The following is a 25,052-nucleotide window of genomic DNA, read 5'->3' on the forward strand; positions in this document are numbered from 1 at the left end:
ATCCCTCCAGAATATTTATATAGATCCCCTATTTTAGTATCTTAAGTAAATTTGTTTATAATTATATTCATAAATTTACCTCAATTGTGCTTCTATAACTTCATAGTTTAACGGAAATTTTGGTTAGTTCCTATATGTTAAACACGTCTGGTGAGTTTCGCTAACACATTTTCAAATGATTAGGGTCAATGATTTTGACCTAAGTTAAGGAGATGTGAGTCGTGCTGGAGTGACCTCAAGATTGGATCTCATATCACACATCTTGAAATGAAAGTGGATATGACCCATACTCATATCTCGAGGAAATCAATTATGGATCCCATACACTTTTCATGTCAAGGTGTGGGATGTGAGGTCCAATCTTGAGGTCACTCAATTATTATTCTTCTTTAAAAGTCTCTATCAGTTAAATCAACTAATCATATGTTAAGAAAATAATTATATGAAATTTTAATTGTCAATAACTACCATATGAAGACAACTACCATATGAAGACAGTTTGGCCGAGTGGTCTAAGGCGCCAGATTTAGGCTCTGGTCCGAAAGGGCGTGGGTTCAAATCCCACAGCTGTCATATTTTTTTTATTGTTTAATGTTGAGACTCGTGAGTGAGTCTCAACCATTCGGTGAGCCCACGCACTAAAAATGAGTCAAATCGGCCAAGCCACAAATGGTTCGATCATAATTAGACCTCAAAATCATAGTCCAAGGTCATATATGTGGATCACAAACATATATATAATTTATTTTGAAGAGATAAATAATTATATCGGGCCGGCCAACGGGCCTCATTCTCAATTTTTTTTTTCTAGCCAAGTGTCCGGGCCAGCTTGCGTGCACCACAACTAATCTTGGAGAGGATTACCACAAAAACCTACCGCCATGGTCCCCCCGTTAAATCATGAGAAAACCCCAAGAGAGGAATTGAACCCGTGATGTGCGCTTAACCCACATTTCACGAGCTCGTCCTTATACCACTTAGGCAATCCATGGGTGGGTTTCATTCCCAATTTTGAGTCCATCCCAAACATCAATCCGGCCTAGAATGACCCAGCAATTAAATGAGCATATTCACATAGTCACCACTCATTGCTAGCAATCTCCCATTTAATTCTTGAAAAATTCAAGAATTTTTCATTTTTTTTCAATGAAACTATTATTCTCCGGATTATTGAACTATTTTGAATAATTCACGGATTTTAAATCTAAAAACAATAAAACGTGTTCTTTTACGATTTTTACGAACTTTTTATAAAACTTGGTCAAAAAAAAAAAAAAAATGCTATTATAACTTATTGTATGTTGCAAAGTGTAAAATTGTAAGTTGTGACATGTAACACAAGTCAACTTTGAATTGCAGGAATCCACCTTTTTAAGTGACAAATGTCAATTTTATCTTTAAAAAAGATAATGACATGGCCTTCTACATTTATTTTTGAGATTACACCTTAATTTTCCAAATTGATAATTTGCCCTCAACTCTGGTCTTTTATTAAAAATCAATGGAAAAATCATCTCAATGTCCTCGTTATCACCACCATCATTATTACCACCACTTTCACCATCACCATTAGCATCATCAATTTCATCATTACCATCACTTTTTAAATCACTATCATATGGCTGAATTTTTTAAATGAAACGGATAAAACAAGCATGAAGCATATGCCGCACATTTTCCATTTATCAAAATTTTGACTGAATTTTTGCAATAAAATAATCGAATAGAACTCAAATTTTTGCTGTATTCTGAAATGCTAACAAGGGTCACAACACCTAAACTTGGTCCACGATGGGCATGTACGTGTCCCGAGGATTAGTCAGGTACTCTAAGATGTCTAGATACCTTGGATTCCAAAAAGAAAAAGGTACCAAATAATTTTGCCAATAAAGAAGAAGGTCCAGTGATTTATAAAAATCACCTCTCAAAAGTGTCATTGGAAGTAATATTTTTGTAACAAGTACTCCAAATTCTTGGATAATAACTTCAAATTTGTTTTTATATATATTTTAAATTTCTAATAGAGATACTATTAACTCTTTATATAATTGATAAATAATCACATTAATGTTGACTAAAGATCTATTAATTGAAGATAAGTCTATTAAAATTGTTAGCAACGCTTAGAATATTATTGGGACCCCATGCCATATAATTCTTTTTCAATATATTCAATTACTCCACCATACAATATATCTCAAAAGGCCTAAAAAATAAATTATATTACTGTTTAAACCTTTTATCATTCTTTCACCATGAGATATATGTAGCAGAATTATTCTTAACAGCAGTAAGCATCCTATCATGTCTCACAATAATAGTATATTCATATTGGACACTTGGCACCACATCATTCTTCGACCATGAACCCACAAAAGATAAGATAGTGCCAAGCCGACAAACAAAATCTAACTACCAAACACTTGAACCAATAAGAATAGAGATAGAGATCTCCCTAAGATAAGGACCATTAACTCTTCTACTCCTATTAATACAACCCTTCAACAAGAGCCACAAACATCTCCTAAGCTTTTACAGCATCATCTCTCTTCTCAATTTGTCAGCAATGGCTGCTTCTACTATGGCTCTCTCATCTCCTTCTCTAGCAGGAAAGGCAGTGAAGCTCTCCCCTTCTGCCTCAGAGCTTCTAGGGGAAGGAAGAATTACTATGAGAAAAACTGCAGGAAGGCCCAAGCCCATATCATCCGGTAGCCCATGGTACGGCCCAGATCGAGTAAAGTACTTGGGCCCCTTCTCAGGTGAGCCTCCATCTTACCTAACCGGTGAATTCCCGGGTGACTACGGGTGGGACACAGCCGGGCTATCCGCCGACCCAGAAACCTTCGCCAAGAATCGCGAACTCGAGGTCATTCACTGTAGATGGGCCATGCTTGGGGCCCTTGGGTGCGTTTTCCCCGAACTATTGTCGCGAAATGGGGTGAAGTTCGGTGAGGCTGTGTGGTTCAAGGCTGGTGCCCAAATCTTTAGTGAAGGTGGGCTGGACTATTTGGGTAACCCAAGCTTGGTTCATGCTCAAAGCATTCTAGCCATTTGGGCTACCCAAGTTATCTTGATGGGTGCCGTTGAGGGCTACCGTATTGCTGGTGGCCCGCTTGGTGAGATTACCGATCCATTGTACCCTGGTGGCAGCTTTGACCCACTTGGGCTGGCTGATGATCCCGAGGCTTTCGCGGAGTTAAAGGTGAAGGAGATCAAGAATGGGAGATTGGCTATGTTCTCGATGTTCGGGTTTTTTGTACAAGCAATTGTGACTGGCAAGGGACCTTTGGAGAACTTGGCCGATCACCTGGCCGACCCTGTCAACAACAATGCTTGGGCCTATGCCACCAACTTTGTGCCCGGAAAGTGATCAAGTCCTCATTTGGTTTTGAGATTGTTGTTTGTGATGTAAATTGACAAGAACTAATGAAAAAAATTTGAATTCAGTTTAGCCTTTTAAATAGATAGCTTCATCGGTCAGCGGAGTGATCATTCAAAAACTTAACTATTTTTCAATGCTTTAATTAGCTAGAATTGAACGGAGAATAATTTTTCAATGTTTGTAATGATTTTTTTACTCCTGCACGTGGCATACTCAAAATACTCTCCTGATGTGGTATGTGCTAGAACCCTAGCTATTTTTCTCGGGATACACAACTACACATATTTATGAGGATGTGTATCCCGAGACATACAATCTATGATTCTAGCATATGCCATGTCAGGAGAGTATTTTGAGTAGGGAGTCCGGTTATCATAATTCTCTCTCTCTCTCTCTCTCTCTCTCTCTCTCTCTATATATATATATATATATATATAATTTTTTGGTGAACAAAAAATGAATATTTTGTTTATATTAAAATATTATATAAACTTTATTTTAAATTAAATATATTTTATTGGACTCATATCATCCATTCCACTTTTGAGTTTTCAATTTGACTCGACTCAATAGACATCAGGTTTCTCATTTCTTTGTAAGGATTATGTTGTCTATGTTGTGTTAGACACCTAAGTTGCACTCAACGGCCATCCCTTCGGGCTATAGGATGAGTCAGGATTCAAGTTCTTGAAGAGTTGGTCTCAAGTACATGACTAACTTCTACGTTGAAGAAAATGCATATTGATAATAGTAAGATATATTATAATATTTGAAATGTTGTGTCCCATATTGAAGAGTTGTAATAATCACCTCTTATGTAATACTTTGAATTTTTTATTCATATATTGAGAAAATTAAATATTAAGAAAATTTTGAAAGTGGGATTTATGATAAAATTTTAAGATTTTTCTAGTCATTTTTAATAAAATCTGACTTCACCATTGGATTCAAAATGATCAAAAAATATATTTTAGCCTATAAGCACACTTAAATAGGAGTCCGAACGAAAACGTTGCAAAATCCTCAATTTTTGGGTCGAATCGAGTTAAGTCGATTGAACCTTGTCTCTTTTATTTAATTCTAATTTCTTTTTTGGTGAGATTTTTTTGTAAGAATTGAGGACTTTTTGTGATTTAGATCTCTTTTGGTTGTCAGAATTGACCATTTTTTTCCCGATTGGTTGTTTTTGTAAGAATCCAAGACTTTGTTTTTAGGGTTTAGTTATTATTCTCTCTTGATTTGCATCAAATTGATTGTTTTCAATATATATATAAAAGGTTTGTTGAAAATTAAGTTTTGATTAATCTAAAACATAAAAGATTAAATAAAATTGGAATTTGAGAGATTTGGCTCTTTCTCTATTTCAAAATTTTCTAGAGCCATAGAATTCGGTTAATTGAAGTGTATTGATGTCCATTACAATAAACATGTTCTGTATTGGTTTGAGATGAAATTCCTCAAGAAAATATCTCCATGTTTAGTTATATCATATGAAATATGAAGAAAATGGTGTTTGGTTGGCTTGGATGGGCAATTGCAAATTTGATACATGCTAGACTCTAAAATTAAGAACATAAACCCTGAATAGATAAGATCCTATTCAATTGCATTTAAAAATTCTAACAATGAGACAGCATAATTTGAAAAAACACGATTGGAAATTAGATTGCATAATTAATTATTGGATCCTTTACTCCAAATTTATAAAATATGAGATCTTGTTTTAATCTTCAGAAATTTCAAAAGTTTTAGGAAGAAATCAATTTATCCTAGAAAAAGTCTAATCTAATCATATCAATTCTGGGTGCATCAATGACACTTAGATCCAGTGATTCCATTTAACAAACCAAAAGCAAAGAAAAATTATAAATGATAAGAGATGCTCTTCAAGGGGAACTAAGAGAATTAGAAGGAGGATTTGGAGCAATTGAGAAATACTAGTAATGACTAAACTAATAACCATAGGGGAAATGTGTTTCTTGGAGGGGAACGGAGAGAGTTATTATAACTAAATAGCGGCATTGAAGTTATTTATTTATTTTTTAACTTTGGTTGGGGCACAGAGAAAGTGGCATTGAAATCATCATCACCACTCAACACTTTGGTCAAACAACTATAGGCCCTTCAAAAGGACTTTGTATGTCTGGCTTAAGCTTAGGGAGTTATGGTGACATACTTTTAGTTTGGGAGGTTTAATCACTATTTATGGCTTCAATTGCTGCATTATAATATGTATTTTATTGTAAAACACTGACAACTATGAAAGAACAAAAGGGATTGAAATCAGAAATAATGAGAGAACGACACAAAATTTATATGGTTTTATAAGATTGCCTACGTCTATTGATGAAGATTATGTCATTTCACTTTTACTTCGAAAATTCGGGTTACAATCACTCAATCTCTCTTCCTCTCTGAAGAACATAAATTGCATCATAGAAATCTTAAACGAGTTTACTATAAATGAATATGTAAATTGTACAAAGATGAAATGACCCTAAGGTAAATAGTCACGAAATTTCTCCTCAATGTATAATCTTTTTTGCCAATATAATGCCACTAATAGAATACAAACATTTACAATGAGAGAGACAAATGGTTATGCATTTGTTCATCACAGTGATTAAAAGCCTGACCCAGTTGTTGGGTCTGACTAACTTCCATCATGTTTTGTAGTAAAGCCAAGTTTGGTTCAAATAAAATCAAAATATTTGAAGGGTGGTTCTGTGATTTGAGATTAGAGAAGTCCTAATATATGTAATGAGATCTTGTTTCACTTTGACTCCTAATGGATTTTCTTACATGATTTTGCTAATGATGTCACTTGTATTTGTTGTATCTTCTTTCTGTTAATAGCCTTCACAATGCTACATAAAACCCTAAGGTTATAAATGAAACGTAAGAGAAGTGTATTCTTTCATTCTAAGAGCAATACACACTTTAAGCTAGATAATGGCGAGGACATTTGATGGTCTTTTAGCACAATAATGCTCAATCTCGAATTCTCAATATTCCATTTGATTTTGTGAGGGCTATATATTAACTCTGGCTAATTTCTGTTTTAGAAAAATCCTATATCAAAGTTGGCAATAAGGTACTTGATGAATCAATACCAAGGTTCCTTTCATGTTTGAGTTGTGCCCTAGAGGCAAATTTTTGTAACCAAATGAGTTGTCATTTGGCTGTATAGCCGAAGGGATTGGTGTTCTTGAAGAGATTATAGTCATGGATGTACCTACATTTATTGATGAGATTTCTAAAACAGAACTAACTCAATAGCACAAAACAGCAACATCAAAAAATGTCTCTCAAGTATGTGAGTTAGTATCACAATTAATTATGTTTAGAGCCTTGTTGAGTTATGTAAAACATGAGTTGAGCTTAGATTAGAATAACTCAACTTAACGTAGGTTAGGTTGAGCTCGATTTGAGGGTTCGAACCCAACACAACCCAAACCCGAGGCTATATAAAATTATATAAGTATTTTATATAAAAAAACATATTTTTATTTATTTTAAATTTTTTTTGTTTAATATATATATATATGGGAAATGTTCAGCACCCAACCAGTTACCCAACCATTTGCCCAACATTTTTGTCTTACATGGGTTACAAGTTTTGGAATGGGCTGATTTTTGGTGAGAATGATTTCTATGGTGAGGAGATCATCCTCACCAAAAATCAGGCCATTCTAAAACTTCTAACCCCATCACAAATGCTTTACAAAAAATGGATGGTACATGATTTTTCAACTTGTAAACATAGGGTTAGAAGTTGTGGAATGGGCTGATTTTTGGTGAGGATGATCTCCTCACCAAAAATCAACCAATTCCAAAACTTCTAACCCATGTAAGACAAAAATGGTTCGGCAAATTGTTGGGTAAATGGTTGGGTGCTGAACGGGGACCTTATATATATATACCATTCACCACCCTACGCTTTACCAAACATGTTTTGTCCTACTTGGGTAAGAAGTTTTGGAATAGGCTGATTTTTGGTGAGGAGATCATCCTCACCAAAAATCAGCCCATTCCAAAATTTCTAGCCCCAGTTTACAAGTTGAAAAATCGTGGACCGTCCATTTTTTGTAAACCATTTTTGATGGGGTTAGAAGTTTTGGAATGGGCTGATTTTTGGTGATGATGATCTCCTCACCGTAGAGATCATCCTCACCAAAAATCAGCCCATTCCAAAACCTCTAACCCATGTTTTGAAAAATGTTTTGCCAAAATGTTTGTTGCTGAACATTTCCCATATATATATATATATAGGGTCCCGTTCGCCACCCTTAGTTTTACCACACACTTTAACAAACGCGTTTTGTCTTACATGGGTTAGAAGTTTCGGAATGAGCTGATTTTTGGTGAGGATGATCTCTATGGTGAGGAGATCATCCTCACCAAAAATCAGCTCATTCCAAAACTTCTAACCCCATCAAAATTGATTTACAAAAAATGGACGGTCCACGATTTTTCAACGTGTAAACATGGGGCTAAACATTTCGGAATGGGCTGATTTTTGGAGAGGATGATCTTCTAATCATAGAGATCATCCTCACCAAAAATCAGCCCATTCCAAAACTTCTAACCCATGTAGGACAAAAAACGTTTGTTAAAGTGTGTGGTAAAACTTAGGGTGCTGAACATTTCCCATATATATATATATATATATATATGGGGAGTGTTCGGAGGCCTTAAAAAGAGACAAATATTGTGCCAAACATTTTTCAAAACATGGGTTAAAAGTTTTGGAATGAGCTGATTTTTTGTGAGGATGATCTCTATGATGAAAAGATTATCCTCACCAAAACTCAGCTCATTCCGAAACTTCTAACCCTAATTTATAAGTTGAAGAATCGTGGATCGTCCTATTTTTGTAAACCACTTTTGATAGGGTTAGAAGTTTTAGAACGGTCTGATTTTTGGTGAGGATGATCTCCTCATCATAGAGATCACCCTCACAAAAAATCAGCCAATTCTGAAACTTTCAACCCATATTTTGAAAAATGTTTGGCACAATATTTGGCTATCTTTAGGGCCTCCAAACGCCACCCTATATATATATATATATATTGTTAATTAAAACAAAATTCGGCTTGTTCATCTAGCTCAACCACCCAACCTACCCAAAACTACCTAACTCGGACTAACCCGAGTTTACAAGCTCAAGCTCGGGTTATATAAAGATTAACTAGAAATTCCATCTTGGCCTCTCTTTTTGAGACCCTTGGAAGTGAGGTTAATTTGTTTTATATTTCCCATATTGGTTTGCCTCTTAGAGCATCTTATTGAAGAAAAGTGATTTGAGGTCCATTCATTGAGAAAGTGAGTACAAAAATTGCATTTAATTTTAACTTTGTCAAATTGATATGGACTCGTTACAATTGCATAGATGGAGTAATTTAAGTGTGCATAACCGTAAGTTTATATCATGAATAGTTTTAATTTGGGTTTGTTTGTATTTTTGGTTGCTCTGTTTTCTTGTTTGGTTTTCTGTCAACTAATTCTAAAAGCAATTAGTTGTTAAAGAACAGTGTAATAAACCATTGAAGTAATAAAATAAAGATGTTTACATGGGTTTGGGAACAAACTACAATTACACTAACACCAACCTGTATACAAAGAAATGAACTAGAGACTATTTGAAGTAATAAAATGAAGATGTTGACCTGATGATGTTATAAGGTCTTTCATATATGTTGGCTAGAGAATATTTAATGTCTAATTAAGTAACAATTTAAGTGTAGGTCACAGTAACTGGTGCAAACAATGAAGCCAAGGCAGCAAAAATTGCACGTTCAGTGGCATCTTCTTCACTTGCCAAGGTACGAGCTTCATTACCATTTTTTCAATGCAATCAGCATATTGTTTCAGTTATTCTAATTTCCACTTTGTTTTGAAATGTTATCTTAGGCTGCAGTATAGGGAAGATATCCAAATTGGGGATGCATTGCTTGCGCTGCGGGCTATGCAGGGATCCCTAGAAAACAATTTCTCAGCAATTGACTCAAACCCCATGGAGTATTCATGTCTATAAATGTACTAAAACCTAGTTATTAATGCATAGGTTCAAGCCTATTATTTGATCCAACAAATCTGTTTATCTATTTAATTGGGGATTTAAATGTAGAGATGTCTAATTAAGGATCCTATCCAATTAAGACCCATTCCATTAAGATAACAGATCAGATCCTGAGTGAATTAAAGCAATTCGTTTCGAACAAATTCTTGATAAAATCAGATCCCTTCTGAATCTCATCCATTGACATGCCTATCAATGTTTAATTTGCTGGCTAACTTCTTTCGGAATGGCTTCGTAAACTATGGCATCGAGAACATAGGTGAAGACACTTGAATTAACAACACAAATACCTTACTTGTAATCAATTTACATCATAAACAACAATCTCAAATCCACACTCAAAACAAACTGAGGACCTGATTATGATCTACAACTCTCTCACTTTCCGGGGACGAAGTTGGTGGCATAGGCCCAGGCATTGTTGTTGACGGGATCGGCAAGGTGATCAGCTAGGTTCTCCAAAGGTCCCTTGCCAGTCACAATTGCCTGAACAAAAAACCCGAACATGGAGAACATAGCTAATCTCCCATTCTTGATCTCCTTAACCTTCAGCTCGGCAAAAGCTTCGGGATCTTCTGCGAGTCCAAGTGGGTCAAAGCTGCCACCTGGGTACAATGGGTCAGTAACCTCACCAAGTGGCCCACCAGCAATACGGTAGCCCTCAACGGCTCCCATCAAGATAACTTGTGTAGCCCAAATGGCTAGAATGCTTTGAGCATGAACCAAGCTTGGGTTACCCAAGTAGTCCAATCCACCTTCACTAAAGATTTGTGCACCAGCCTTGAACCACACAGCCTCACCAAACTTCACCCCATTGCGGGACAACAGTTCAGGGAAAACGCACCCAAGGGCCCCAAGCATGGCCCATCTACAGTGAATTACCTCGAGTTCACGGTTCTTGGCAAAGGTTTCTGGGTCGGCGGATAGCCCGGCCGTGTCCCACCCGTAGTCACCAGGGAATTGACCAGTTAGGTAGGATGGAGGCTCTCCTGAAAAGGGACCCAAATACTTGACACGGTCTGGGCCGTACCATGGGCTTCCCGATGGTATAGGCTTAGGCCTTCCCGCCGTCTTCCGCATGGTGACCCTCCCTTCTCCTAGAAGCTCAGACGCAGACGGGGCGAGCTTCACCGCCTGTCCAGCAAATGAGGGAGAGGAGAGAGCCATTGAAGCAGCCATGGAGATCGAAGGATTGAGAAGAAGAGAAATGAATAAGACTCTTGTATACTAAGATAGGTGTTTGTGATGGTTGCTGTTGGGTTGAATTAATAGGGAGAAGAGAGAAGAGGATCTTTATCCATGGATATCTAAATCCCTATTTTCATTGGTCACTTGGGTCTAAGTTTCTTTGGAGAATCTGCCTATTTGGCACTCTTTACACCACCAATTCCTAAGATAGTTTATATAATCTTCACCAATAGAAGCCAAGGTTTTGATTTCATTCTATTGGCTCTAACCAACGTGGATGGCTCAGGTGTTGCTTTGAGATTACACTCATCTATTTCAAATGTTTATTTTATGGACCTGAGATCCATCATCCTCAATAGACCTTATCTTCCCTACCATGTATTTGGCATATGTGCCACTTGTTTCCTTGAGATTTCATACACACCAATAAGAACAAAATGCGACGGGCTCTGTAACTCATCATCCTCAATGTGCTCTTTTTTTTTTTTTTTTAATAACTACAATTGGCCAGCAATTCAACAATTAATATTGATCATTCAATTCATAAAAAAAATTGTTAATAATTTTGAAAATCCCTAATCTGTGTGATTTATCCTCAAATTTTAATTAGTAATCAAATCCTAAAGCAGAAGTAGGATTTGCAAAATAAAAGCATCAACTTAAAACATATGTTGTAGTTTAGAATGGCTAAGGAATGTCACATGATGATGCATAGTGAGAAGTTAACGTTTAGTGGAAAAGTTTAATATTAACAATCTCCAATATTATATTTTGCTTTTGGAAAAATCTCTAAACAAATCTCCACCAAGGGGGTGGTTGAATGGTTACCGACTTGGGGGTCAAGGAGTCTGCTCCTTCTTTGGTCTCAAGTTCGAATCCCACTACCCATAAAAAACCTTGGTGGCCATGCACTGTTTCATGTAAGTGGGGTAAAGCCTGGGTGCGGGGCGTAGGGACTAGTCTGGTGGGGCGCAAGCTGGCCCAGATGCCCTTTGTTACACATAAAAAAAAAAAATCTCTTATATTTTTTATCTTTTAGTGGGAAAAAAAGTAAGGCTTTTTTAAGTTTTATTATGTAATGGAATTTTGTAAATAATTTTTTTGAAAGATTTGTCTAATCATCTACCCTCTAGAAAGTCGACAAACAAAAGATAAATAAACTTCAGTCCATCAATATTTTTTGTCTATATACTACTATTAGTAGTACTACTTGTAGACATGAGAAATGTTCACCTTTGGACCTCAATGCTACGTTGTTTGGAGTCGCCACCATTCTTTTTTGTAAATGGGTGTGAATGGGCACCCGAATCGATTCTTTTGAAAACCATTTTTTATGGCATTGTAGTGACTCTCAATCATGGAAAAGGTATGGTCTACCTAAAATCTAAGTAAGGGGATTCGATTAGAGAATGGGGAAGGTGTTAAGCACCCCATTCTCTCCACCTAAGGTGGTTACCTTTAGATTTGGCCATTTTTGAAAAGGATTAAAATAACAAGTAGAATGCATGAGATGCATGAAGTGGGTGGGTGTATATAGTGTGTATGTACCTCATTGGAAGAGGTTTTGATGTTAGTGTTGACATAAGAGATATCTTATGGAAAAAGACATTCTATGGAGTCAACACACTTTTGCATGAGTTGAAATGTTGGTTTATGATTTTAGAGAAGTTCCATGAAAGGAGTTCTCTTAGATCTATAACCTTAATGCATGCATGTTTAGCTAGAAGCTTAGTGTTTTAACCCCATCAAGAGAGTTACACATTTCTTCATCATAGCCAACATGTGTGATGTGTGTGCATAATGTACATTATGGTGCATGATATGAGAATGGATTTAAAAGGGCTTCAACCTCCATCCTTTCGACCAAACCGCCTCAAGCATTCCATGCCCAAGGTTGAGGTTCAATTTACTCGGGATGAAGGAGAGTTCTCCATTACATCCTAAGGATTTCTAAAAAAGAAAAGAGAGGATTAGAAGAAGAAGATGCAAGATGAAAGAAAATAACTAAATAACTACTATCCCACCTTGTCCCCTTGGAGGTCTTGAATGAACTTGAGCTTGAAAAGTGAACTTGAGAGTTTAAGGATGTAGTTGAGGGTGAGTTGAGAGAGTTGAAGGTTGAGAGATGAGAGATGAGTAGATAATTGGGTAGAGTTTTAGGTTGAGAGATGGGGGCTTGAGAGCATGCCTTGCTCATAGGAAATGAGGGTATTTATAGAGTTTTTGGAGAACTTTTGGGGATAAAGTGGTCCAACCCTAAAAATAAAGAACATGGACATGAGATTTAGGTTATTTCTTTTTGGATTTTTCATTTGTATGAGGGTAAAGATGACATTTGTGAAGAAACCCTAAAAGCATGCTTTGATCCTTGGTTTTTTGATAAATAGAGGTGAGAGAACAAAGGTACTTTTGGGAGGATGAATGGGGGAGTGACATGTGTAAAGGTGGAGTGGTAGGTAAAAAGTAGATCTTGGTTTATTTGTAAATAACTCATAAAGCAAGGGTGGAAGTGTAGTTTTGAAATGGACCAATGGGAAAACAAAAGCACATTTGGGAGGGTGAATAGGAGGATGACATGTGTAAAGGTGAAGTGGTAGGTGAAAAGTAGACTTTGGTTCATTTGTAAATAACTCATAAAGCAAGGGTAGAAGTATATTTTTGAAATGGACCAATGGGAGGACTCCATGTATGTACTTGAAGATTCCCACCTTTTGAGGGTATAATGGGAAGTTCTCTCACCTTGATGGATTATTACCAAAGACCCAATAACCTTTTTGGTTTGACTAAACTTTTTGAGAAGGGCATTCTAGAGTTTTCACAAAAGAAAAGTTGACCCTCCAATTAGATGATGCATTGGGTGTTGGAGGCTTATGAGGTATCAACATGTGTCATCTTGTGAAGGGGTGAGAGAATGGACTTGGAGTGGGTTTGGTTTTGGGCTTAGAGAATGGATTTTGTTTTGGGCTTAGGTTGGCTAGAAAGTGGATTTAGGTTATGGGTTTAGAGTGGCATTGGGTATAGGTTGGGCTAGGTAATGGATTTGGGTAATTGGGTTTAGAATGGCATTGGGTTTTGGGCTTAGGTTGGGCTAGGTAGTAGACCATGGTGAGGGTATGGGTGATGGACATAGGTCTAAAGTGGATTAGGGACAAGGTATGAGCATGATATGAGATGCAAATAGTATGCATGTATGCATGAAAATGATGCAAAATAGCAATGTGGGTCCGTCGAAGAACTTGAGTTCTAAATCGAAATTAATTCGAGAAAATTTGGATTTTCTTATGGGTTCGTGCAAATTGGGGTGTCTACACTACTAATAATAATTGTATAGGATAAAACCCGAATTATATCATGGCCTTACATAAGGCATAATCTGAGAAGCAGTTGAAGGCTAGGCAAGATAGTCTTCGAGCATAGCTCAACCGCATGGTATGAAAGGTGCTTGTTAGTTCAGCTCAGCATATGTCGATTTGATTACCTATTGGAAAAGTAGAGTAGATACGTGAGATGAACTCGGCTATTTCTCAAGTTGGACAAATAAAGTATCCCAAGAATCTCGGAGTGATTGAACATGTCAATCACATTCTTTCCTAAGTGGATAACTTCTTATCCCGTGAGAAGTTTCCGTAAACCAATCCTAATTGTTAGGTGGTCCCTCATATGTGGGACCTACGTGAGTTAGGTTTTGTTTTTAAAAGAAAAACAAAACAAAACCTAGCCGTGTATATATATATATATATATATATATATATATATATATATATAGGGTCCCTTTCAGCAACAAACATTTTGACAAACATTTTGGCAAAACATTTTTCAAAACATGGGTTAGAGGTTTTGGAATGGGCTGATTTTTGGTGAGGATGATCTCTACGGTGAGGAGATCATCCTCATCAAAAATCAGCCCATTCCAAAACTTCTAGCCCCATGTTAACAGGTTGAAAAATTGTGAACCGTCCATTTTTTGTAAACCATTTTTGATGGGTTAGAAGTTTTGGAATGGGCTGATTTTTGGTGATGATGATCTATTCCCTGTAGAGATCATCCTCACCAAAAATCAGCCCATTCCAACACCTGTAACCCATATTTTCAAAAATGTTTTGCCAAAATGTTTGTCAAAATGTTTGTTGCTGAACATTTCCCATATATATATATATATAAATAGAGAGCGAGATAGCCGCTGTTTTTGGGAAGAGAGAATTTGGGTGTTTTTTTTTATCCTTCCGTCAGAGATTTGGAAGATCGTCTGTGGTTTGATCTTGATCAAATTTCAGCATATTGTTCCTAACGACAAGTGCTACTCATCGACTGGTGTCGATAATAGATTTTCTTCTTCAGTTGTTCAGTGAGATCTTTCTTATTCTTGTTGGAATCCACTTTATATAGTGATGAATTTGTTTTTAATCCAAGAATAGATATATTCTTAATGAACTGGTAGCCTCTAGATATCTTTTTAGAGAAGACTATGTATCCTATTATTATTCATAGTAGAAGTTTTGACTGGACTAGGTCCCATGGTTTTTTCCCTTCTCCTTGGAGGGTTTTCCACGTAAAAAAATTGTGGCGTCATACTTGATTATATTTTTTGCACTGTGATTGAGTTATTTTATTGCTATTGACTATTTGATTTATACAAAGTGGGTAGATAAATTCCACTATGCCTTGCGTTTGGTGTTCACCCCTAATCAAAGTTGTATCAGAGCATTGGTTATGAATTTCTTGTGTAAATTGAATGGAAGAGTCATATAATAGCATAGTTAAATTCACAGTTTCCAACTATTCAATTTGGAAGACGAGGATGAAGGATATTTTATATTGCAAAGAATTGTTTGAACCTATTGAGTTGAAGGGTGTCAAACCTATTGCGAAAATCGATGATGATTGGAAGAAATTGAATAGGAAAGCCATCAACATATTAGGCAGTGGGTTGATCAAAGTGTCTTCCATCATGTCGCCAAAGAAGTTGATGCTTACAGTCTTTGGCAGAAATTAGAGTCTTTATGAACGAAAGACTGCTCAAAATAAAACTTTTATGATAAGAAAGCTTGTGATTTTAAAGTACAAAGATGGGCAGAGTGTTGCGGAGCACTTGAGTAATTTTCAAAGATTGTTGAATGAGCTGTCTACCATGAAGCTTATGCTAGATGATGAGGTGTAAGCATTACTTGTGTTGAGTTCTTTGCCAGACAGTTGGGAAACCTTGGTGGTGTCACTTAGTAATTCTGCTCCCAACGGTGTGATGACTATGGGTATGGTAAAAGACAACATGTTTAATGAAGAAGCAAGAAGAAAAGAGCAAGGTTTTTCTTCTCATTCAGAGGCACTTGTTATATAAAGGCGAGGGAGAAGCAAAAGTAGAAAACCTCACGGTTATGACAGTCGTGACAAGTCAAGGGGAAAATCTAAGTCTAGAACAGACATAAAATGTTTTTATTGTGATAAGTCTGGGCATATCAAAAGGGAGTGCAAAAAATTTAAAAGGGAACAGTTGAAAGAAAAAGATGAAGAATAGAAAGATGAAAAAGACACTGCAATAGTTGCATCTGATGGTGATGTGGTATTTGTCTACGATGATGCTTATGTTAATTTTGCATGCCAGGACTCTACGTGGATAATTGATATAACAACTTCTTTTCATATTACTCCACATAGAGATGTCTTATCTTCTTTCACCAGTGGTAGCTATGGTTGGGTCAATATGGGACATGAAACAAAATGTGAAATTATGGGCATTGGAGATGTACAGTTGGAAACCAACATTGGGTGCAGATTGCTTCTCAAAGATGTTAGATATGTTCTTGATATGCGCTTCAGCTTGATTTCTATTGGGAAACTTCATGATGAAGGCTACCATAATTACCTTGGAGGTGGATAGTGGAAACTTAGTAAGTGTTCTCTTATTTTAGCTAAGGGGAAGAAAATTAACACTCTCTGCAAGATAGAAGCAAAATTAGTCAAGGGAGATGTCAATGTTGTTGAGAATGAAACCTCCACTAAGCTATGGCATAAGAGGCTTGGTCACATGAGTGAGAAAGGATTTCAGGTTCTTGCCAAAAAGCAGCTCCTACCTAATAGCAAAGGTACGTTACTAACGCCCTGTACTCATTGTCTTGTTGGAAAACAAAGAAGAGTTTGATTTAAAAAATCCCCACCATTAAGAAAGACTAATATTCTTGATTTAGTACACACTAATGTTTGCACTATGAATAGTAAAACTCTTGGTGGTGCACTTTATTATGTAACCTTTATTGATGATTACTCTAGAAAGGTATGGGTTTTTTGCTTTAAAAACTAAAGACTAGGTATTGGATATGTTCAAAGTCTTTCACATGATAGTTGAAAAGGAAATTGGAAGGCAGTTGAAATGTGTTAGAGCTGATAATGGTGGAGAATACAGAGGGCCGTTTGAATAGTATTATAGAAGCCATGGTATTAGGTTTGAAAAAGTTGTACCCAAGACTTCGCAGCATAATGGTGTAGTAGAGAGAATGAACAAAACCATTTGTGAAAGAATCAGGTGTATGCTCTCTCATGCAAAATTGCCTAAATCCTTTTGGGATGAGGCAATGAGGACTGCAGTTGACTTGATCAATCTTTCCCCGTTAGTTCCTTTGGATTGTGACATACCTCAGAGGGTCTGGACAGGTAAAGATGTTTCTTTTAAGTACTTGAGAGTGTTTGGCTGTAGGACATTTGTCCATATTCCCAGGGTTGAGAGATCCAAGCTTGATAGCAAAGCCAAGTAGTGTATCTTCATGGGTTATGGGTAAGAGGAGTTTGGTTATAGATTATGGGATCCAGTCAGTAAGAAAATCATACGGAGCAGAGATGTCTTCTTTGAAGATCAAACCATTGAAGACATATTTCAAAAAAAGTCAAAGTTTCTCAAGGAAGACCGTGATGATTTGGATCCAGTTGTTCCTCCTAGTGTGACGCATAATGAACATAGAAGAGATGTACTAGAAGAACATATTGATACAGTTGGTGGAAATACTGAGCCTACATTTGATAATGTGGAGTTAGAAGAACAACTTGAGAAAACTTCTTCAGAACCATCTGCTGAGATACAATTGAGAAGATCTACTAGAGAGCACTAACCTTCTAGAAGATATTCAGTTAATGAGTATGTGTTACTTTCTGATGGGGGAGAGTTAGAAAGTTATCAAGAAGTTATGCTACATGACCAGAAAAATCTATGGTTAGAAGCTATGCAAGAACAGATGAAATCCTTACATGAGAACCATACATATGAGTTAGTTGAACTGCCTAAGGGTAATAAAGCACTCAAGAATAGATGGATATTTAGGTGCAAGATTGAGCCAAACAAATCACAACCAAGGAACAAGGCACGATTGGTTGTAAAAGGGTTGGTCAAAAGAAGGGCATTGACTTTAAATAAATTTTTTCACCCGTGGTAAAGATGTCTTCTATCCGAGTTGTTTTGGGTTTGGCTGCCAATATGAATTTGGAGATCTTGATGTAAATACTGCTTTCCTCCATGGTGACTTGGAGGAGAAAATCTACATGGAGCAACCAGAGGGGTTCACGACTAAAGGCAAGGAACATCTAGTGTGTCGGTTGAAAAAGAGTTTGTATGGACTCAAGCAGGCACCGAGATAGTAGTATAAGAAATTTGATTCCTTTATGGTTGAGTACGGGTATGATAGAACTACTTCTGATCACTGTGTATTTGTGAAGAAGTTTTCTGATGGTGAATTTATTATCCTCTTATTATATGTGGATTACATGTTGATAGTTGGTCGTGATACTAGCAAAATTGACAAACTGAAGAGGGAATTGAGTAAGTCTTTTGCTATGAAGGACTTGGGACTCGCAAAACAAATTCTTGGTATGAATATTTCTCGTGACAGGAAAAATGCAAGATTGTGGCTATCACAAGAGAGTTATATCAAGAAGGTATTGGACATATTCAACATAAGCAAGGCAAAACCAGTGAGCTCTCCACTTGCATGCCATTTGAAGTTGAGTTCAAAAGAAAGTCCTATGAGTGAGAAAGAAGAAGAAGAAAATGAAGAAAGTGTCTTACGCATCAGTTATGGGTAGCTTAATGTACGCCATGGTGTGCACGAGGCTTGATATCGCTCATGTTGTTGGAGTTGTCAGTCGGTTCCTTTATAATCCCGGCAAAGAACATTGGGTAGTTGTGAAATGGATCCTCAAGTATCTTAGAGGTACTATGAGAGTATGTTTGTGCTTCGGCATTGGTAAGCATGTGCTTGATGGGTTCACAGATGCAGATATGACTGATGATTACTTATTCAGGGGGAGCAGTGTCATGGCAATCCAGGTTACAGAAATGTGTTACTTTGTCTACTACAGAGGTATAGTACATTGCTATCATAGAAGCGGCCAAAGAATTTCTATGGATGAAGAAGTTCTTACAAGAACTGGGTTTACAGCAAGAGAAGTATTTGTTTTACTGTGACAGTCAGAGTGCCATCCATCTCAGTAAGAATTCGACTTTCCATTCCAGATCTAAACATATTGATATCACGTATCATTGGATTCGTGATGCACTAGATGAGAAATTGTTACAGATTGAGAAAATTCATACTAATGATAATGGGTCAGATATGATGACACAAGCGTTGCCTATACAAAAGATTGATTGTAGAAAGGTGGCGGGCTTGGTGGAGCCTCCCACATAATCGAGAGGGGGAGATTTGTTAGGCGGTCCCTCTTATGCGGGACCCACGTGAGTTAGGTTTTGTTTTTAAAAGAAAAACAAAACAAAACTTAGCCATATATATATATATATAATAAAAAAAAATTAGAGAGAGAGAGAAGACAACCGTCGTTTTTGGGAAGAGAGAATTTGGGTTTTTGTTATGATCCTTCCATCAGAGATTGGAAGATCGTTTGTGGTCTGATCTTGATCAAATTTCAGCATATTGTTCCTGATGACAAGTGCTACGCATCGACTGGTGTCGATAATAGATTTTCTTCTTCAGTTGTTCGATGAGATCTTTCTTATTATTTTTGCAATCCACTTTATATAGTGATGAATTTGTTTTTAATCCAAGAATAGATATATTCTTGATGAACTGGTAGCCTCTAGATATCTTTCTAGAGAAGGCTGTGTATCCTATTATTATTCATAATAGAAGTTTTGACTGGACTAGGTCCCGTGATTTTTTCCCTTCTCTTTGGAAGGTTTTCCACGTAAAAAAATTGTAGTGTCGTACTTGATTATATTTTTTGCACTGTGATTGAGTTATTTTATTGCTATTGACTATTTGATTTATACAAAGTGAGTAGATAAATTCCATTGTGCCTTGCGTTTGGTGTTCACCCCTTATCACTAATTAAGATCTAAATGAGGATCACTTAAATCCTCCTAGATAAGGAAAGGGGCGACGTGTCCAAGGGGGTGGTTAAGGAAAAACATTTAATCTTTAAATAGGAGGGGAGTATATTTTAACTTGAACATCGAAGGTAGTTGGCAGGTGCCACACCATTGCCCCAACTCGGAGGAAGTAAGACTCACCATTTGAAATTGCAGTCTAAGGTGTTCAAGTCAAGTTCAGAAACAACCCCTACAATACTAATATTTGTATCAATCTCATTGGGAGCAACTTTGACTTTGATGACTCCAACTACTCAGTATCTCAAGTAATTCATAAGCTGAGACAACATACTTCTTCCCCATTCATCATTAAATATATAATGTTTTGAGCTAGGTTTTGTTATTTCTCTTAGATTTTCATTCCATGTGGTTATGTGTTCTCCATATTTTCTTTTCCTCTCTCTTTTTCCCCATTGTTTGTTATCAAGTTTTGATATTTTTTATTGCTAGTGTGGACACCTTGCTTCATTGCTTTGTGATACAATAACAGACTAACTAAAATCTGGAATCCACCAGAAAAGAACTCTTAAAGAGAAATTTTATTAAATTGAAGCTCATCTTCGCCTCGCAATTACAACCCCTTTAATAGAAAAAACTTCTAATCCTTGTAAAACACAAAATTTGCCCAAAATAGTAAAAATTACTAAAAATAATAAAAATGACCTAAGCATTGAAATAAATACTACTTAACCCTAGAAACAAAGGAGAATCAGCGGTTCATGATTCTGACTTCTATAACTAAAGTTATTAACAAAATGGGAAAAATCCAAATAAAGTAAAACTGCCTAAAAAACAAGGTAGATGAATGAATTAGGCCTAAAAATGCGAACTCAATCACGAAGCTGTTGATCTTGACGATCTCAATGTTTTCATTCAAATATGGGCCTTCTCAGATGATTCTAAATTTGTTGCCCCTCCATGTCCATGGACCCATGTGGGCCAAAGCCTTACATTTGGAGTTTTGACAATCCAAATGTTCCATGAATTCTTCAACAACTTGTCCTATATAAGTTCCCTCCGCTTGAAAAGAACTCAACCCTAAGTTATGCTTTGGATAGAGAGGCTCATCAGCATGATATTCTTACAAGTCCGAGATATTAAAACTCCTCGAAATTCCCATGTCCTCAGGTAGATCAACCACATAGGCATTATCGTTGATTTTCCTCAAATCCTTGTATGGACCATACTTCTTTGGTTTCAATTTGCTGTAACTCCCCACTGGAAACCTTTTTTTGCGTAATAAAACCATCATCAAATCACCCTTTTTGAATAACTTGAGACGTTTGTGCTTATCTGCGATTGCTTTATATTTAGCATTGTTTTGCTCTAGTTTCTGTCTCACTTCCGCCTGCACAGCTTGGGCTTGTTCAGCTAAGGTTTCTGTTGCAACACTCAATCCCGAACCCTTAGGTAAAGGCATACTCCATAGTTTGCCACGGTGATGTCACATAAACCATAGCAAAAGACGATTTCCCTATGGCACTATGGATTGTGCTGTTGTAAGCAAACTCAGCCTGGGGTTGTGCATGGTCCCATTGTTTCGACCTATCACCACAAATACAGTGAATCATACTTTCCAAAGTTCTATTGGTCACCTCCGTTTGACCATTTATTTGTGGATGCACTTAGTACTGCGTTTGAGTGAAGTATCAAACATTTTCCACAAAGTCACCCAAAAATGACTAAAAAATTTTGTATCACGATCGGATGTAATGGACTAAGGTAGTTCATGTAATCTGACTATCTCCCTACACTATCAAATCACAGCAATCCGATGCGACCCCCAAGTGAACAATTAAGCGTTGTCCTTATCCTTATACGTGATATCAACATCATACTGCCATGATCTACCCAATAAAACTTGACTAGCATCATGTCTACCACATCACAAACTATCTCATTCTTATAATGCTTGCAATTAGATAAAGGAACACAACAAACTTCTGTTACCTTTACTGTTGGCTCCTTCATGATCCATTCATTAGTGTAGGGAGAAGGACGCCTTTTCTATTGGCAACTTTAGATGCTCCACTAGCTTCTTTGCGAAAAAATTCTCACAACTTCCATTGTCTAGAATCAGATCACATACTTTATGACTAATTGTACAACATGATCGGAAGCTATTGTGAAGCTGACTGAGGTCCTTCTAGTTTGGAGCATAAAGTACTCATTGCACCACACAACTAACTTGTTCCCCTTCTTCTTTTGCAAATTCCGTACCATCATAAAAGCTGCCTTCATTGTCGCCATCATCATCATCAACCTCTACGCTTTCATCATTCTCCACAAAATTCACAGGCCTGCATTCTGGACAGATGATGGAATGATGACCAGGTTTTTCGCATCTGTAACAATTTCTTAGCTACGTTTGGCAAAAGGTTTGAGTTTCTCGGTGTGCTTTTATTAATCTGTCTGGATGCTTGAAAATTGGTACTACCATCACCATCAACTGCGCCCTTAGATGATACCCCTGTGACCTCGGCTTAGTGAACTGATTTGATAGTTGGGTGCCTTTTCTTTTATCTGCAGTAGAATATGATTTTGGCATGTTCCTTTGATAGTACCTCAAGTTCCCACATCTTTTCCCTAATGTCTCTGCTTTTAGAGCTATATTGCTTCTTCAACAGTGCACATGACCTGCAAGCCAATCCTCTCTTGAAGTGATGGTCGCAACCCATTGAGGTATCGGGCTACCTGTTGACCATCTATTAATTTCAGATTATTTTCATAATCTGATGGCAGAAATTTGTCCATTTGAAGTTGTTTCATCCAGTGCCAGGTTCTCACAAGGTTCTTCCCTTGCCATTGTCTTTTCCTCTGTAGTTGATCCCACCAAATTGCAGCCCGGCTCTTCAATCGAAAAGTGACAAGTTTCACCATCTTTTCCTCAAGAGCCTCCATTGTCTCAAAAAATCTTTCCAATTCTGACAACCAATCGAGGAATTCTTCTATATACAATTTTCCATTTAAGTTTAAAATATTTGCTTTCAATTAATAATTATCATATTCCTTTTGTTGCCTCACTGGTTGATGTGGCACAATTTTCTCATCTCCTTTAGATTCAGACTCATCCTCATTATCAGGTTGATGACGAGGAGGACGTCCAATAACGTTTTGGCCTCGGGGCAACTCCTCCGGCTCGTACCCCATCAACAACTTGTTAACTATCATTGGCATTAAGATTCAGTCCGCCAAATAGTTCGCGGATCTCAGGAATTTACTGTCGTTGTTCTTTGAATGCCTCCTATGAGGCTTCAATCCCTCGGTCACCATCAATAGGATTTCTGTTTCATGCTTCGTTATCTGCCATCGAGCCAGGATAATCCTTGCTCTGATACCAATTGATGCAGCATGAAACACTAAAAGACTACTGAAATCTGAAATCCGCCAGAAAAGAACTCTTAAAAGAATTTTTTTAATTAAATTGAAGATAATCTTTGCATTGCAATTACAACCCCTTCTATAGCAAAAAAAAAAAAAAAAAAAAAAAAAAACTTTTAATCCTAGTAAAACACAAAATTTCCAAAAATTGGAAAAAATATTAAAAATAGTAAGAATGACTCAGCGTTGAAATAGATACTACGAAGCAAGGGACAATCATCGGTTTGTGATTCTGACTTCTTTAACTAAAGTTATTAACAAAACGAAAAATACCAAAAATAACAAAATTACTTAAAAAATAGGGTAGACGGATGAATTAGGCCTACAAACGCAAAATCAATTGCAAAGCTATTGACCTTGATGATCTCAACATTTCATTCAAATATGGGTTTTCTTGGATGATTCTGAATCTGTCATCCCTCCGGGTCTGTGGGCCTAAGCCCTATGTTTGGACTTTTAACGATTCAAACGTTTCATGAATTCCTCAACAACTTTTCCACAATCAGTCCCCTCCACTTGAAAAAAACTCAACCCCAAGTTATGCTTTGGATAGGGAGGCTAGTCAGCATGGTACTCGTACAAATATGAGATTAAAACTCCTTGAAATTCCCATGTCCTAAGGTAGATCAATCACGTAAGCATTATTGTTAATTTTCTTCAAAACCTTGTATGGACAAAACTTCATTGGTTTCAGTTTGCTGTAACTCCCCACTGGAAACCTTTCTTTGCATAAGAAAACCATCACAAAATCACTCTCTTTAAACAATTTGAGACGTTTGTGCTTATTTACAATTGATTTATATTTGACATTGGTTTGCTATAGTTTCTATCTCACTTCTGCCTACATAGCTTGGGCTTGTTCATCTTAGGTTTCTGCTGCTACACTCAATCCTGGATCCTTATGTAAATGCACCAAATCCACAGCTTCTTGCGGGGGTGTCACATAAACCATTGCAGAAGGCGATTTCCCTGTGACACTATGCATTGCATTGTTGTAAGCAAACTCAGCTTAGGGTAGTGCATGGTCTTAATGTTTCAACCTATCTCCATAAATACAGTGATTCAGATTTCTCAAAAGTTCTGTTCACCTCTGCTTGACAATTTGTTTGTGGATGCATTGTAGTACTGCATTTTAACGAAGTATCAAACATTTCCCTCAAAGTCACCCAAAAATGACCGAGAAATTTTGTGTCACGATCAGAAGTAATGGAATGAGGTACCCATGTAATTTGACTGTCTCTCGGAAGAACAATCGTGCTATGTGTGATGCATTAGAAGTCTTCCAGCACATGATGAAGTGCGACATCTTGAAAAATCTGTCAGCAACCACAAATACAGAATCTACTCCTCGTTGGGTATGAAGGAGACCTAACACAAAGTCCATAGACAAATCTTCCCAAATATTGTTAGGAATAGGCAAAGGTGTATAAAGACGAGTATTTTTTTATTGACCATTAGAAACTTGACATGTGTAACACTTCTTCACAATATTACCAACAACCCATTTAAATCAGACCAGAAGTATCGTTCCTCCAAAGTAGCCATAGTCTTATGCCCAAGTGCCCACTCAAACCCCCACTATGCAAGTCATGAATCAACTTCTCTCGTAAAGAAGCTTGAGGGATGCATAAGCAGTTCCCTCTAAATAAATA

The 25,052-nt window shown here is 36.9% G+C and overlaps 2 protein-coding genes and 1 non-coding gene across 3 annotated transcripts; 2 read left to right on the forward strand and 1 right to left on the reverse strand.

The window, feature by feature from the left end:
* Positions 1–493: 493 nt before the first annotated feature.
* On the forward strand, positions 494–573 carry TRNAL-UAG (transfer RNA leucine (anticodon UAG)). The gene has a single exon. It is a non-coding gene; the product is annotated as a tRNA-Leu (tRNA).
* A 1,938-nt stretch (positions 574–2,511) lies between these two features.
* Positions 2,512–3,446, forward strand: LOC147387938 (chlorophyll a-b binding protein, chloroplastic-like). Its single transcript, XM_086421408.1, has one exon. The coding sequence runs from the start codon at positions 2,567–2,569 to the stop codon at positions 3,368–3,370; it is 804 nt and encodes a 267-aa protein (XP_086277534.1). The 5' UTR covers positions 2,512–2,566; the 3' UTR covers positions 3,371–3,446.
* A 6,287-nt stretch (positions 3,447–9,733) lies between these two features.
* On the reverse strand, positions 9,734–10,731 carry LOC147387939 (chlorophyll a-b binding protein 40, chloroplastic-like). The gene has a single exon (XM_086421221.1). The coding sequence runs from the start codon at positions 10,641–10,643 to the stop codon at positions 9,843–9,845; it is 801 nt and encodes a 266-aa protein (XP_086277347.1). The 5' UTR covers positions 10,644–10,731; the 3' UTR covers positions 9,734–9,842.
* Positions 10,732–25,052: the final 14,321 nt, after the last annotated feature.

The sequence above is a fragment of the Akebia trifoliata genome, chromosome 13 (genome assembly GCF_017979445.1).
Source record: "Akebia trifoliata isolate Shusen 1 chromosome 13, ASM1797944v1, whole genome shotgun sequence".
Taxonomy (NCBI): Eukaryota; Viridiplantae; Streptophyta; class Magnoliopsida; order Ranunculales; family Lardizabalaceae; genus Akebia; species Akebia trifoliata.